The 15835-nt window shown below is 40.8% G+C and overlaps 2 protein-coding genes across 3 annotated transcripts; both read left to right on the forward strand.

Moving 5' to 3' along the window:
- The first annotated feature begins 141 nt into the window (after positions 1 to 141).
- Positions 142 to 9476, forward strand: eif3c (eukaryotic translation initiation factor 3, subunit C). Its single transcript, XM_027026204.3, has 22 exons — positions 142 to 295; positions 883 to 1001; positions 1093 to 1158; positions 1284 to 1473; positions 1692 to 1817; positions 1909 to 1960; positions 2098 to 2213; positions 3478 to 3605; positions 4119 to 4367; positions 4571 to 4712; positions 4853 to 4978; positions 5053 to 5146; positions 5594 to 5781; positions 5900 to 6124; positions 6359 to 6550; positions 7092 to 7263; positions 7483 to 7642; positions 7883 to 7948; positions 8051 to 8138; positions 8221 to 8386; positions 8721 to 8762; positions 9069 to 9476. The coding sequence occupies exons 2-22, from the start codon at positions 901 to 903 to the stop codon at positions 9143 to 9145; spliced, it is 2766 nt and encodes a 921-aa protein (XP_026882005.1). The 5' UTR covers positions 142 to 295; positions 883 to 900; the 3' UTR covers positions 9146 to 9476.
- Positions 9477 to 9614: 138 nt separating this feature from the next.
- Positions 9615 to 14920, forward strand: prodh2 (proline dehydrogenase 2). Of its 2 annotated transcripts, XM_081697335.1 has the most exons (10): positions 9615 to 11758; positions 12044 to 12234; positions 12592 to 12718; positions 12865 to 12936; positions 13091 to 13171; positions 13277 to 13420; positions 13507 to 13673; positions 13768 to 13878; positions 14007 to 14095; positions 14215 to 14920. In XM_081697335.1, the coding sequence occupies exons 1-10, from the start codon at positions 11498 to 11500 to the stop codon at positions 14394 to 14396; spliced, it is 1425 nt and encodes a 474-aa protein (XP_081553461.1). In that variant the 5' UTR covers positions 9615 to 11497; the 3' UTR covers positions 14397 to 14920. The 2 variants fall into 2 exon arrangements, with proteins under 2 accessions (XP_081553461.1, XP_081553462.1); XM_081697336.1 differs by lacking the exon at positions 12865 to 12936.
- Positions 14921 to 15835: the final 915 nt, after the last annotated feature.

A 15835-nucleotide genomic window follows, 5' to 3' on the forward strand; every position in this document is an offset into this window, starting at 1 on the left:
TTACTGCCCCACTCCACTGCAGTAGAGGGCAGTAGGAGCGCCTGCGCCTTCATTACTGCCCCACTCCACTGCAGTAGAGGGCAGTAGGAGCGCCTGCGCCTTCATTACTGCCCTACTCCACTGCAGTAGGGGGCAGCAGCCGCCTGCGCCTTCATTACTTCCCTCTCGCCGGAAGTAGCCGAAAAGGCTTGCGCGCACGCTGGCGTTTGCAGTGACAAAAATCGGCAATCTGGATCTTAAATCGGATATTAACAGTTTCCTAAAGCAAGAATCGGTTATTTTTATCAGATAACAGGTAGAGTAACTGGCAGCTGTTTATGTTGTGTTACAAATCGTATTAGAATCCTAGGCTGAATATTAGCCGTTATGCCTAAGCTTGTCCAGCCAGCTAACCAGCCGCTTAGCCACCTGGCGTTACCTTCGTAGAATCAACATCTCTGTCTGGACTCGAGTTTCGTCCACTCAAGTAGTAATAAAGTTAGTTAGCTAACTAGCATAGCTGTTCCTATGTGTGTCTATTGTTTTTCCCTGTTGTTCGCTGGGTGCCAAAATACCCTTTATGACAGTTTCTTGACCGTTAGCTAGCTTGTGCGTTAGCTGAATTGTGCAGAGTATAGCTAAAGATAACGGCTAGTACCAGCCTTCTTATCGTTAACGCCAGGATGGTGGCGTGAAGCGAGTTAATGTTATAGAAGTTATATATTCCATGCGATACGATTAAATAAAAATACACTAGCGCTAGATATCATCCGATTTAATGCACAGAGTTCAAGTCTCGCTGTGTGACTGATTTTTTTTTGTTGTTGTTAACAAAATTACTTATCGTTAGGTGGACATGACTTTGATCTGTCTTGCGATGTCATGTTTTACTCCTCCCTACAGTGTTAGCAGCTATCTGGGATGTCTCGTTTTTTCGCCACCGGATCCGACAGCGAGTCGGAAGAGTCATCATCTGCCGATGAGATCACCCCTAAAGCAACCGGGACTACTTTCAATAAGCAGTCAGTAGTCTGCTTTGATACTTTCATTCTTGGCACAAACATATTCACCGAACTGTTTTATATGTGATTTTTTTTTTGGTCTTTTCTTCAGGGCTCTGTTGCTTAGTGATGATGAGGAAGACACTAAAAGAGTTGTACGTAGTGCCAAGGATAAGAGGTGAGAGGGATTTGGTATTCTAGTTAGTTTTGTTAGTTGTTACACTCTTACTCTGCTATTTTATGTTCTATGCAGCTGTTTGTTTATGCGTAGTGTAAATCCATTTGGCATTCTCTTTTCCTTAGGTTTGAGGAGCTGACAAACCTGATCAAAACCATTCGCAATGCCATGAAGATTAGGGACATGTCAAAATGTCTGGAGGAGTTTGAGCAGTTATGTCGAGCATTCCTAAAGAGTAAAGCAATAGTGGACAAAGAGGGTGTACCACAGTTTTATATCCGCCTTCTAGCCGACCTGGAAGATTACCTGAACCAAGTACGTGTAACAAAAAGAATTGTAGTTCACTCAGATCTTAGCTAAAACTTCAGAAATACCAGTGAGAAGCCATTCACGTGTAGCATTTTGCAAATGGGTCTTTATCAGCTTTTATTCTTTATTGTGATAAAAAATATTTACTTATTCGTAAATAAAATTATCAAAATAGTTGTCTGGAAATGGCGTATTCAAAGTTTACAAACTATTTTCTTTGGTAGCTATGGGAAGACAAAGAGGGTAAGAAGAAGATGAACAAAAACAATGCCAAAGCCCTGAGCACCCTACGTCAGAAGATCCGCAAATACAACCGCGACTTCGAGACTGATATTGCCAGCTACAAGGAGGTCTCGATCAGTGCCTGATACACATTCATATGAAAGTGGTCTCGCTGTATTATTGCAAAACTGCAGTTACGCTCCTCGCACTTGCTTTTAGAATCCAGAACAGTCTGCGGATGAAGAAGAAGAAAAGGAAGGAGCAGAGTCGGGTATGCTCTGCGTTTCTTCAGGGTTATCTGTGAGGATCACTGGATGAGACTTGTCATTTAATCCTCATTTGGATTACACTGTGTGATGAACGCTACTCATTGTGTATCTTTGCTGATGGCTGTGGTGTGATCGTAAGGCTCATCCTCTGAGAGTGATGACGAGGCAGCGGGGGAGGGCAGCATCACTGCTAAGAGCTTCATGAAGAAGAAGCCTGAACCGGCCACTGAGGCCAGCAGGTTCCTCAAGACAGCTGTGAGTTAACAACATTGATGATAGTTTTGTTCAGCTCCTTGTATATATGCTTTTGAAACAACTTTAAAGTATTAACACTTTTTAGTATTTAGGGGGAAAATACAGAGCAAAAATGACAACAAAAAAACACTAAAAATGAAATGAAATGTAGATAAACAAAACGAGAGCACTTGCAAGCCCCTTTTACTCAATGCATTTACTGTCATTCTGAACAAGCGTAAACAGTTGATTAAAGGGGACACATGGGGCTGGCAACGGAGACTATAACTTCCTATTTTATAACAGCCATGAACTTGCAAGTATGTAGCCTAAACTATGGATTAATTTAACTCTTCTTAATAATAATGCATCTGAAAACAGCTGAAAAGTAGGCTTTTGAAACTGTAAGTGATGGTGTAAATTTAATAGATACATAGTTGAGTTCTTGTATGATGGCACTTGGACTGTGTGTACAATATTTCAAAACTGCTCTGGGTAAAACATCCATTTTCACTCACCTGACATACATGCATTAAATTCTTTCCTCTTTCTTTTGCCCAGATAGCTCAGGGGTCCCTCTCATGTTCAAATGATTGATTAACATTTTTCTATTCCTGCATACACTCAACCTTTATTTTCCATATAGGTTAGAGTAAAAGCACTTCATTGTTTAATATAAAACAAATTTCAGGTAACTAGAAAAAGAAAAGCAATACAACCATTAAGAGTAAAGGTAAAATAGTAGTAGTAGTAATAGATTTACAATAAATTCCAAAGGCATTAGAAGAATAACAATATAAGCAATTAAATCAGCTAAAAGAAGTACAAACAGAAGTAAAAGAAGTTTAAATATGATGAACCACGTTTTATTCTTTAAAAAGTTGCATATTTTTTGCCTCAAATTACTTACAAGTTTGTTCATGTGATATTTAACTGTTATTTTCTCATCATGCCAAATTCCATGATGCCTAACCTATGCTCTTTAACTCCATCAAACCATGACCCATTCATGGCAAAGTGATCAGATTATCATAATGCGTTAAAATCTGGTGAATTTAGACTTTTCTGCATTAAGGACTAATTTATATTCAATTTGTAATGACCACAGTTTCCATCATGATCGGCAAAGTTCAGTCTGTCTAAATTGGCATGTGAATCTGCATAGTGCGCAAAAAGCAGTCTAAAATGTAGCATGCAAGAGAGAATAGCATGCCATTGGTAGGAGGTGGGAAACACCAGTTTGCCATGTATGAGGGGAGTATTAATTGCCTTTGCTTTGGCGTAGGAGGATGAATCTGAGAGTGATGACGAAGATGATGATGAGGACTGGGGCTCGGACTCCATGGACAGTGGGAGTGAGAGCGAGGACAATGAAGGCAACACTGCATCCCTTGCTGTGGCCTTCCTCAAAAAGTTAGTAAGGAACAGTCCCACGTGCGTGCATAGTTGGGGTTCAGATATACTGGCCTAACCCGAGTTACACAATATGCGATCTTTAAAAAGTTAGCGCAGTAGTAGCCTGTCCAGTACTGACATTGCAGAAGACGGCAATATGCAAATGAGCCCTTAAACAAATCACAAAATGTGCTATGTGCATCCTGATTGATTGATTGATTGATTTCAGGTGATTCAGATGAGTGTTCTGTGAGTTTTTTAACCAAGTCATATTAGGGATTTGTTTTTTCCATTTTAGAACTTTGTTAAACTTCTACATGTTAGAATTTTGCAGTAACCCTGCAGCATATAACTTTTAACTATATTTGTTATCCATGGGGAAAACCCACTTTAGAGCAGGCACACCTTTGGCATCTACACAAAGAAGTACAAGGAGGTTCTCACGTTAGTCCATGCAGGTATTAAAACAAGGGGCAGTCTAAGTTGCGCAGTGGGGGAAAGCACTTTTAAGCGTTTACCTCCCTGTCTCAGGACCCAGGATGCAGACCGACAGACCAGCAGTAGACGCCCGAAAAAGACCAAGCAGAAGGATCGTGCAGAAGAGGAGGCTGAAGAGGAGCCTGAGGGAGAGGATGGGGAGTGGAGGGAGGTGAAGGGAGGTGTGCCCATGGTGAAGGAGAAGCCCAAGATGTTTGCCAAGGGCACGGAGATCAACACTGCTGTGGTGGTGAAGAAGCTCAATGAAATCTTGCAGGCTCGAGGAAAGAAGGGGACTGACAGGTATGCCCTCGTCAATATATAACTGTATGTAGCAATCAGACTTTTTACACCTTTGTATGAACTTCGTTTTTTGACAACATGGATTAGCAGTTTAACAACATGGATTAGCAGTCACCAACATTTTGATGGCAGTTGATTTTCTAGGTAACATTGTATGCTGTGCTGCTCATACTCCTTGTCTTAAAATTGTGTGTGTCTGTCAGAGCTGCTCAGATCGAGCTCCTCCATGCTCTTGCCGCAATCGCAGAAGAAAATAACCTGGGAGAGGGCATCATGGTCAAGATCAAGTTCAACATCATAGCCTCCCTGTATGACTATAACCCAAATCTAGCTGCATTCATGAAGGTTAGAATCATTCACATCATTTGGACAGCCTAGCCTTGAAACACGAAGGTTTTCATGAAGAAACCTCCATTGTTCATAGTATAATAGTTCACTTTTTTTCCCCCTTGCTCACATTTTCTTTCTCTCTTTCTTCCTCTCAGCCGGAAATGTGGAAGAAATGTCTGGATTGTATTGATGAACTTCTGGACATCCTGTTTGACAATAATAACATCTTCATTGGCGAGAATATCGCTGAGGATAGCGAGAGCCTAGGCATCTCTGATCAGGTCAGGAACTCTAACGATGTCCTGAAAGTCCTTGTTGCAGTTCACATTCCTTACGTTGTTCTTGTTTGTTGCAGCCTTTTCGTGTTCGAGGCTGCATCCTCACCCTAGTGGAGAGGATGGATGAGGAATTCACCAAGATCATGCAGAACACAGACCCACATTCCCAGGGTGAGTGTCACACTTGGCATTCTGATTGCCAAAGAGTTTGATAGGCTAAGCAAACACATTTGGCAAATTGTCTCATGAAGCAGAGCAATGGCATTTGCAATTAATGTTGACATAGATGGTGGAAACATTATCTAACCAGCTATTCCCTGTTTATTTTCAAGTTTATATGATGCATTTTCAGTGGGTGTTAAAGGTATTGGGAGATGTAGCTAAACATATCTAAATGCATGGTATAAATTTCTGTGGTAAGTTTGTGGACGTTAGATTGTCTTTTCTGTTTTGTTTTTTTAAGGCGTTTTAAACAGTGGGTCATTGGTTGGGCTGTAATGGGGTTCATAGGGCTCTGCTGACCAGCTGATGAACTGAGTGAGGTTCTTTTTAAACCAGTGTTCACCAGCCTAGTCCTCAGATTCCCAACACAGTTTTAGCAAGCATTTGCCATTCCAGAGTACGTAGACAACCTGAAGGACGAGGGCCGAGTTTGTGGCATCATCGATCGTCTGCTGCGGTACCTGGAGGGCAAAGGCAGCACAGAGGAGATCTGCCGTGTCTACCTGCGCCGCATCATGCACACCTACTACAAGTTTGACTACAAGGCACACCGGCGCATGCTAGGCCTGCAGGGAGAGAGCAAGGTGAGCAGGGCCATCTGAGATGAAATGAATGCGTGTGTTCATGTGCACTAAAACTTGCCACCTTAGCCGTAGCTGTTTTACTTACAATGTAGCTGACCCATTGCTCCCTCCCTCCCAGTCCGAGCAGGATCAAGAAGAGAGCGAGGGAGAGGATAGTGCCATCATTATGGACCGTCTGTGCAAGTTCATCTACGCCAAGGACCGAACTGACCGCATCCGCACCTGCGCCATCCTCTGCCACATCTACCATCATGCTCTACACAGCCGCTGGTACCAGGCCCGTGACCTCATGCTCATGAGTCACCTGCAGGATAACATTCAGCACGCCGACCCCCCTGTACAGGTACAAACGTGCACACGTGCTGTTAAATACTGGTAGGATAATGTTCGTATATGCCAAGTTATCACTATCTGTTGGTATGCTACACTACTGAGTTAAAAGTGTATAAACTAAAAAGTAGTTTGATATGGTGTGGAGAAACGATGAGGTTCTTGTGCTTTAAAGAGAAGTAATGTTTTCTACGCATTTTAGGAGAATTCTTGGTTGAATGATTGCGCATTTGTTTCCGTCCTTCAGATCCTGTACAATAGGACCATGGTGCAGCTGGGCATCTGTGCATTCCGTCAGGGCATGATCAAAGACGCCCACAATGCACTGCTGGACATCCAGTCAAGTGGCAGAGCTAAAGAGCTGCTCGGCCAGGGCCTACTCATGAGGAACATGCAGGAGAGGAACGCAGAGCAGGAGAAGATTGAGAAGAGACGACAGGTATGGACAGCCATTGGTGCTGTAGGACAGGCAGAGAAAACACACATTCACATTTATTAAGGGAAAGAGGAATTTGTTTTTCAGTTTTAATGATGTTACTTATATGTGGGGATAGTTGTAGGAAATGTTTTTAAAAAGAACCTGTCATGTTACACATGCATATATTTCAAGTTAACACTTCTTGTTTTGTGGAACATCAGAATGAGTCCTTCTCCCTCAGCTCCATTCGTAGACACTTATGGACTACTGCTGTCTTTAAGAACACATGTATTACTCCACAGCTAAACAATAAGACCATTGTGTTTGATTGCAGTCCTCAATATATATGCAGGAATTTCTATTAGAATCTGTACGTAAATTTGTGTGTGTGTGTGTGTGTGTGTGTGTGTGTGTGTGTGATGGATCAAGTCACTTTTTAGGGCAAAATTCAAATTCTTTTTTTTTTTTCTTTTTCCCCTAGCTTGGTTTAGTAGTCACTATATAAAGTTCAGATAAGACCTGTAGCTCCATGTGGATGGTGCATGATCTTGGTGTCTCTTAGGTTCCCTTCCATATGCACATCAACCTGGAGCTACTGGAATGTGTGTACCTGGTGTCGGCCATGTTGCTGGAGATCCCCTACATGGCAGCCCATGAGTTTGACGCCCGTCGCAGGATGATAAGCAAGCAGTTCCACCACCAGCTTCGCGTTGGAGAGAGACAGCCGCTTCTGGGTGAGTGCTCAGACATCTGCTACACCTAATGAAAGGGTGTGGATGTTTGAGTAAAGGGAGGGAGGTTACATTTAATTCTTTCTTGAGGTAATATGTTTAGGGACTCCATATGGAGTCATTTAAACAGCAATCATCTAGACATCCAAACCTTGTTGGAATACTGGGGTCTCTAACCTTTGGCAAACCTCAACTGCTGATCTGCTCTTTGTGCCTCTGCAGGTCCCCCTGAAAGCATGCGGGAGCATGTGGTGGCTGCCAGCAAGGCCATGAAGATGGGCGACTGGCGCACATGTCATTCCTTCATCATCAACGAGAAAATGAATAGCAAGGTGTGGGACCTATTCCCTGAGGCACAGCGCGTCCGAGAGATGCTTGTCAGGTCTGCATCCATCCAATCTAATCGCAATACTTTACCCAGAAATGCTAGAAATTATTACTTATTATTACTGCTTATTACTTAGAAATTATTACTGCTGCAAGAAAGCCAGGTTACTGTTGTACCAAAATATGTTGTACTATCCCGTTCCTGCTAGCTCCTTATTCATGATGAAGTTCTATTTAAAGTTAGTCTGCTTTCCCTTTCATTGATGCTTGGCATTTTGTTTTTATAAATTTGCAGGAAGATTCAAGAGGAGTCTTTGCGTACTTACCTGTTCACCTACAGCAGTGTGTACGACTCGATCAGGTACCACTACCACCAAATGCGTATCGCCTGACTGGAACTTGATAGTTTGATTTCAATTCCCTCAGTGATGATCATCACATACTTGTTCATTACTTCCCACAGTATGGAGACTCTTTCTGAGATGTTTGAGTTGGAGTTACCGACAGTTCACAGCATCATCAGTAAGATGATCATCAATGAAGAGCTAATGGTAAAAGCAAAACTGCCGGATTGTTCAGTTGTATCTGGGTCAGTTACAGGTAAGCTGTAAAGTCCTGAGGGTTGTCTTGCAGGCATCTCTGGACCAGCCAACCCAGACAGTAGTGATGCACAGGACAGAACCCACGTCCCTGCAAAATATGGCCTTGCAGCTGGCTGAGAAGCTGGGTGGCCTGGTGGAGAACAACGAGCGCGTCTTTGACCTCAAGCAGGGGGTCTACGGAGGCTACTTCAACAGAGGTGAGGAGCCCCTTAAAATTTTGTAGCTACAATGTTATGGTGTTGGTATGCTGAGCTGCCAAACGAACCACTCGTACTGCTACCCGACTGCGAAAGGTTTTAGTCACATACTGGATAAGAGATTATGAACTATAGCAGTTACATAGTAGCTGTCTATGGTGGCTCACCCTTAAGTTCTTGTTTTATTTAGTGCTCCAAGAACTGTACCCAAATATTTTAACAGGGATTACACTGGGCAGTTAAAAGAAGGATTAATTACTTAACACTGCTTTTGTTTTTGTTTTTTTTGTTTGTTTTTTTGGGTTTTTTTTTTTAAAAAAAACCTCTCCAACAGATCAAAAAGGTGGCTACCAACAAAAGCAAGGCTATCAGAGAGGTAGGTTTGTTCATGAAATTATACGGCATGTCTTGTTGCATCATTACCTGGTTATGTCTAAAAAATCTGTGGAAGATGCCTAAAACTTGTTCAGTTCACGACTGTTATTCTTCGTCAAAGTACTCAACGTACCTTTATGAGCTAATGTAATTGTGATTTGTTCTGCTCTATGGATGTAATTGCTATGTATGCTAAAATGTTTGAACAGTGAACTGCTTGTGTGCTAGCTAGCTATTTTGTTGAGTAAGACAAAACTGCCAGTTCGCCTTCTTTACCCCCACTCCCCAATTTTTTTGTCTCTCTCAGATCAGAAAAGTGGCTATCAGCAGAAACAGAACTACCAGCGGGGGGGCTACAGGTCCCAGACTCAGGGCTCTTACTGAGGATAGTAAAGCACAGCCGCACAGTAACAGGAGGGCCGGCTTTCAGTCCAAGACTGGAACTCATCTAACTACTTCAAAATGAAAGCCTGTGTACCAGGACTCTTTATTGTGAAGTAGCTTGAGTTAACATTCTTATTCAGACCTATCAACAATTTTGTTGTTTAGAGATGGTTTCCCCTTAATTCTCTTTTATATAGTAAAGGTTGAGGTGTTTGAAATAAATTAAGGGAAGGAGATGGTTTTGTCAGAGATTTGGCAGGCTTGTGAAAGGCAGGTTGATTGTGTGATGTCTAATTTGATGAAACAATAAACATTGAGTTTATGAAGCGGCTTTCTTCTTCCTGGTTGTTAATCTGGCTTTTGACAGATTGTTGGAATGCACTGCTGATCTGCTCTGACCAGAAGCAATATTGCAGATGTATAAGAAGGCAGTGGTTTCTCAGTGGTTAAGGTACTTGATTTGTAATCGGAAGACTGGTGGGGCTTGAACCCACAACCTAGTTGCCACTGTTGGGCCCCTGAGCAAGGCCCTTAACCCTCAATTACTCAAGTTGTACTCAGTCATAATTGTAAGTTGCTTTGGATAAAAGTGTCAGCTAAATGCTGTAAATTAACTAGAAATTCAATACTGACTAATGAAATCCAGAATCTAATCTGATCATGTGGAAGATCTGATTCCAGACATTGCCTCAAATTGTTACAAAGTAGTGGAGCAGGGTGATGTGAACAGAACTATGACAAACTAGACAAAGTGATTTCTTTAAAAAAAAAAAAAAATTTAATGTCAAATTAGTAATGCATATTAGAAGATACAAGTGTTATGGCACCCATATGAGAACCTAAATTGCCTTTCTAATAAGTAGGAAGTAATTCCGTATTACTATTTTGCTACTGTAGGTCTTGCATATGGCAAAGTCAAAACCAAGTGGCAAATGTGCACACAAGTACCTACAATAAAACCTTACAATTTGAGTATTGTTTCAAAGAGTTTAACTATCAGGCCAGCAAAATGTCAACTCTGGAAAAGTATATTTTCTCCTGCAAGTAAAATGTAGGACAAACTGCATTAAGTGCATGAATTCACTATGACATTTGGTCAATTCAGATGCCTGCCGTGTTGCATATAAAATTCTGGTTTCAGACTGGCCCAGTTTTGCTAAGACATATTGCAATTTGTTTATGGCACACATGGCAAAAAGATGACATTCTGAACTTCATTTAACAGAATTGCCTTTGCCGTGCTAGTTAAAAGCCAACTGATAAATCTTGTACAACAATACAAGAAAAGGATCTTTACAGATGAGATACCCAAGCATGTGTGCAAACTTGTGTTGGTGCCCCATAACTGTATATGATGTTATTTTTAATTTGTTATTTCAGTAATTTCATACAAGAGTTAAAACTCCTGAAAGCATGCTTAAAAGGAATAAGAATTTTTTTACATTTTGAATGACATTCAGGATGATGTGGAAATATTAGGATTTCTTTTTATTGAACAATGTGCTTAAATAGTAAAACATTAGATCAGATTAAAATGTCTTGACCTAATACCTGGAGCAAAAACGTTTATGGCTCGGTCATTTAAATTGGACTCTATAGTTTTGAGTTGTGAAGCAAATTGCAGGTGGTTTGTTAATTTTTGGTCCATAGTTTGCTTGCTGGGTCAGTTTGGAAACAAAGTCCACTTGTACACATGTTGGAAAGGTCACTGACCGATTCTAACCATCACGTAGACTGGATCAGTTTCACCTCTATACTTCTAAATATTTGTGCTTTACTGTTCAAAGCATTTGGCAGTCTTCAGGGGGGTAAAGTTATGGGGAGGAATGTATGTCATCTCACTGTGTCACAGAATGTGTGCTATTGAACAAAATGCAGGAGAATAGTTCTGGTGAAGATACTATACTAGAGGTGTTCACCCCTAAGAACCGACCCAAAGTTCAGGCTGTTTGTCAGTAATTAACCACAAACCCCAACCCTGGCGTCACAGGCTCTTGTCATCATCTTTTTTTTCTCTCATTATATATTCACTTGTTTAGTCTGGGCAAAGGGTTCACTTCAAAATATGATGCCTGTGACTCGACAGGTAGACAGGATGATTCAAGTGTAACTTTCAGGTAATGTAACTATTTGATGAAACAGATTTGTACTATTTTGTTAGTGAGAATTACTGTACTGGAAGGAAGAAATACTGCATTCATTACTAAACTTACATGGTGAGTTATAGGTAAGAGAGAAAGAAGACAAGACCACCTATCTGCTGGAGATCAATACTGTATTTGGAATAGTTTGAAGCCCTCCCTCCAACATAATCACACACTAAGGTTAAAAAAAAGTCAACACAATCCAAGGATGGCTTCGGTTCTAATGCCACACACTTTACGCTGCTTCCTGTCTTTGCGTGTGATGGGTGCACCCCCTCGAAAATTGACATCAGAGCGTTCAGGATTTGCCCCCATCAGGAGTCAAAACTTCAGATTCCCAGTTCCATCTGCCCCACTGACCTTTGAGGATCCACAGGCATTCCGGGAGAAGAGCTTATGGGAGCTTGTACGAGCGCTCGGAGTTTTCAGGCTATGCTCTTTTCCTTTGCTGGTCAACCACTTTGGCAAGGTGAGATTCATTTACTCAGATTTGACATGTCTTGTTGGCACAGATACTACTATGGTGAGGTGTCTGTCTGTTTCACCTTGACCTTTATGAGGAAGACACACACACACTGTAATGTTTGTTGTAGATGTTGTAGATTTTTTTTTTTCTTTCATACAGTACATTCCTGTCCACAAGCAGTCTGACTGAATAAACTTCTGTTCTCCAACACACTGGATCTAAAAGGAAATAATGCATGTGTCTGCATATTTCTGCTTGTGTGTTCTTTGACACATCTCTTCCTCTCAGATCATGTCTTTTGCACGGACCGTCCTTGGAAAGAGGGGTTTCAGCATGGTCCTTCGTCCATTTGTGTATGCTCAGTTTGTAGCAGGGGAAACGGAGCCTGAGATTGACAAGTCCTTGAGGAAGATGAGCTCACTGGGACTTAGGCCTATGTTGGCTGTGCCCATTGAGGAGGACCTAGGAGAGAGCACTGGGTAGACCATTCAGAAAACCATTCTAGCAACCTACACATTTTGTCTGGTATCTGATACTTTATTTTAATAAAATATTCAAGGCAATAGAGTAGAATTTTCTAAAATGCAAAAGAAAGAATTTCATACACTGACTTTGGAAAGTAGGGTGTATTTTAGATGATGAAGCTAAAGTATACCATTTTCAACAATACTGTTAATTTCCATGCATCATTGACTTAGGGTTAGCTAGGATTATAGTTAGTTGAAAGCAGAATATGAAATGTCTGATAGGTATCTTGGGAAGAATAGTTAATAACCCATCAAAACATAACTGACATACAGCAGCTTCTTTCTTTTCTAATGTTACAATGTCAACAGAGAGCAAAGGTACGATGACAACTTGGCGTCCATGTTGGAATGTGTACGCATGTCCCACAGCAATTCTTGGAGCAAAGATCCCATGATGCAGCTGAAGATCACAGCACTGGTCAGCCCAGAGCTTTGTGTAAGTGACTGATATATAAAACCAAACAAAACCAAATGGCATTGTTAACAAAAACACCATTTAATGTTCATCCTAGCTGCATTAATGCAATAATACACAATGTCAGCCCAAGCTATTGAATTGACTCTTTACTGCCTTTACTTTAGGTTAAGCTGACATCTTTGATGAAGGAACAAAAGTATGATCTTAACTTCTTTGTTAAAGCTATGGATAAAGAGGTAGCACCAGGATGATAATAATAATAATAATGATAATGATGATGATGATAAAATTATTGTTATTGTTATTTATACCAAGTTTGAGACATTTTCAAGTCGAAAACCATTCATCAAGTTTGTTTGTGCTGCATGACTGTGAGTGTCTCACCGACAGGTGGTTACATTTCCTGGCCTCAGCGAGAGTGAAAACGCACATTTTCTGCGTGGCCTGTGCAGACTAAATCAAATAGGACAGGTAGACAACTTTAAGACACTCAGTATCAAAGCTTTAAAGAATTCAGCTATGTGCTAAAACGTTTTTTTTTTTGTTGTTGTTGTTTTTGTTTTTTTTTGTTACCAGGCCAGTATTAACAAAGTCAGAGTTCTAGTTGATGCTGAGTATACATACATGAACACTGCCCTCTCAGTCATCACCATGGCGATGATGAAAAAGTTCAATCAAGAGGACGCCTGGATCTGGAACACTTATCAATGCTACCTAAAAGTTAGTTTAGATGTTTTTGGCAAGCTTTCTTTACGCTTGACACATCATGAGTATGTACAGATGTGAGCTTTCTCTCCTTCCTCCAGGAGTCAAGAGACCTTTTGCTCAACGCCATTCGCCTGTCTGTGGATGAATCTTTCTGTCTTGGAATTAAACTTGTACGAGGTGCCTACATGGACAAGGAGAGGAAGTTGGCTGGCAAAGAAGGCAGAGATGACCCCATTCACCAAAGCTGGGCGCAAACAAATGAAAGGTAAAAGGATCATAAAGCTAGAGTAGTGGATCCCAGGAATTACTTGCATGCTACAGTTCCTCGCCCTCATGTTTTGCACAACATTTACCTGCAGCTACAACGGCTCTCTGGAAATTATGCTGAACCTCATTTCCCAGAATCCAGACCGCTACAAGATCATTGTTGCAACTCACAATGAAGAGTCCGTTAGGAGGACTATAACACAGTATGTCACCATGTGCATATACACTGTGGTTGAGGAGCTGTTAAACTAATCCTTGACCAGAAACAATTTCTGACAGAGAATCCAAATGATTGGTTCATGGTAAAAAACAGCACTTATCTCTTTTTCAGGATGGATGAGTTACAGATCAGTCGAGATGGGGGTTTGGTGTGTTTTGGCCAGTTGTTGGGGATGTGTGACCATGTGTCTCTCACTCTGGGTAAAACCCATCTACATCCTTCATCCCTGCTTCATTTTCTTGAAGCACATGTGTGCAACAAATGTTGATATTGTTATTTGGTCTTCCTGTGTCCATTCCTTTGTCCCCTTCCTCTCCAGCCCAGCAGGGTTTCTCAGTGTACAAATCTGTGCCATACGGTTCAGTGGACGACACACTGCCATACCTGGCACGTCGAGCGCAGGAGAACCGCGCTGTACTGCAGGGCATCCGCAAGGAGAGAGATCTGTTACGGCGAGAGCTATGGCGCAGACTTCAGGGGAAGTTCAGTGGCTCTAAATAGAGCAGGAGAGATTTCTGTGCAAAGAGAATAGGGCTTCAGAACATTAAAGTAATATTTTTCAACCTAATCTCTATCTACTGAGTCTGTAGTGTATGGTCAGTTAACACTGTCAACAATTCAACAGCCACCCTTATGCTTCCCTTTGTAATGTGTTTCAGTATAACAGTTTTTCCATTCTTTTCTAGGTAAAGGAAAATTCCCTAATTAATTTGGTTTGAAGAACACTTTAAAATGGATTAGAGGTAGTGAAAAATAGCAATTTGTTAAAAGATGTTATACTTGGGTGCAGTATAATATACTTGAAAGTTATACTTGGGTGCCACACCAGTAGGAGCCTCAAGTTTTAATGTACAGAGAAAAACTAATTTTTAAGGTCTGTAAAGGAATTCATAAATAATCAAGGAAGTATATAGAAATAAAATAGTTCTTAACCAAAGCTACTGCCAGTTTAATTGTGTCCTTTTAGTTTAGGGCCAAAATCTGACTGATTTTTTTTTTTTTTTTTTTTACTTCAAACAATCAAATGAATGTGAGGGTAAAAATGCTGGAGATATTATAATACATCTATGATTTGCCATTTTACCAAATGACTAAGCGCATATACTTGTTCCTTGCAAACTATTGTGTGATCAAATGTCCTACTGTCCTTTTCATGAGCCTTTGAAATCAATTAAACAGTGAAATACATTTTATTTCTAATATGATGAAGCATAATAGACCTACATTTTCTGTGTTTTTGGATCTTGCAAGGTGTTTGAAATCTTGTAAGACCTAGGATGTATTTGCTATCTATGGTTTTGTTTACCTAGTTCCCTCTTTTTTGTCCTCTGGATCACCAAAAGAAGAGGAGCCTGTAGGTATCACTTGCTATTTAATGACTTTGCCCTACTGCCCCAGTTCACTTGTTATATTTACATTTTATGGCATTTATCCAAAGCAACTTACAATTATGACTGACTATAGTTTGAGCAATTGAGGGCCTTGCTCAGGGGCCTAGCAGCAGAACCTTGGTGGGGCTTGAACTGACAACCTTATGATTACTAGTCAAGTACCCAAACACTGTCTGTTACTGAACAAATGGGTAAAATACATTATTTCAACTTGGAAAATGCGAAATTGTGCTGAGGCTGTGCATTCCATAGATGAGTAAGATGAAGAAAGTCAAAGCATTATACAGCTGATTTAGTGCACTCCTATGCCATGTTGATATTTTGCCTATTGTAATGGTTTTGGTGGAGGTTTCTTATTTCTTGAGAGTGAATATTTCATTTCTATTTTGTGAAATGTAATATGCTGAACAATGACATAAAGAAAGTTTACTCTAGATTCATGCGATCTCTAATATTAACTCAGGATTGTTTTTGTATGACAGATCGTTAAGTACCGTGAACAGTTTTACACTTCCTCTGCCCTTGCACAGTTTATCTTTCAATGACGTT

Source organism: Electrophorus electricus, chromosome 15 (assembly GCF_041902795.1).
Source record: "Electrophorus electricus isolate QZ-2024a chromosome 15, ASM4190279v1, whole genome shotgun sequence".
Classification (NCBI taxonomy): domain Eukaryota; kingdom Metazoa; phylum Chordata; class Actinopteri; order Gymnotiformes; family Gymnotidae; genus Electrophorus; species Electrophorus electricus.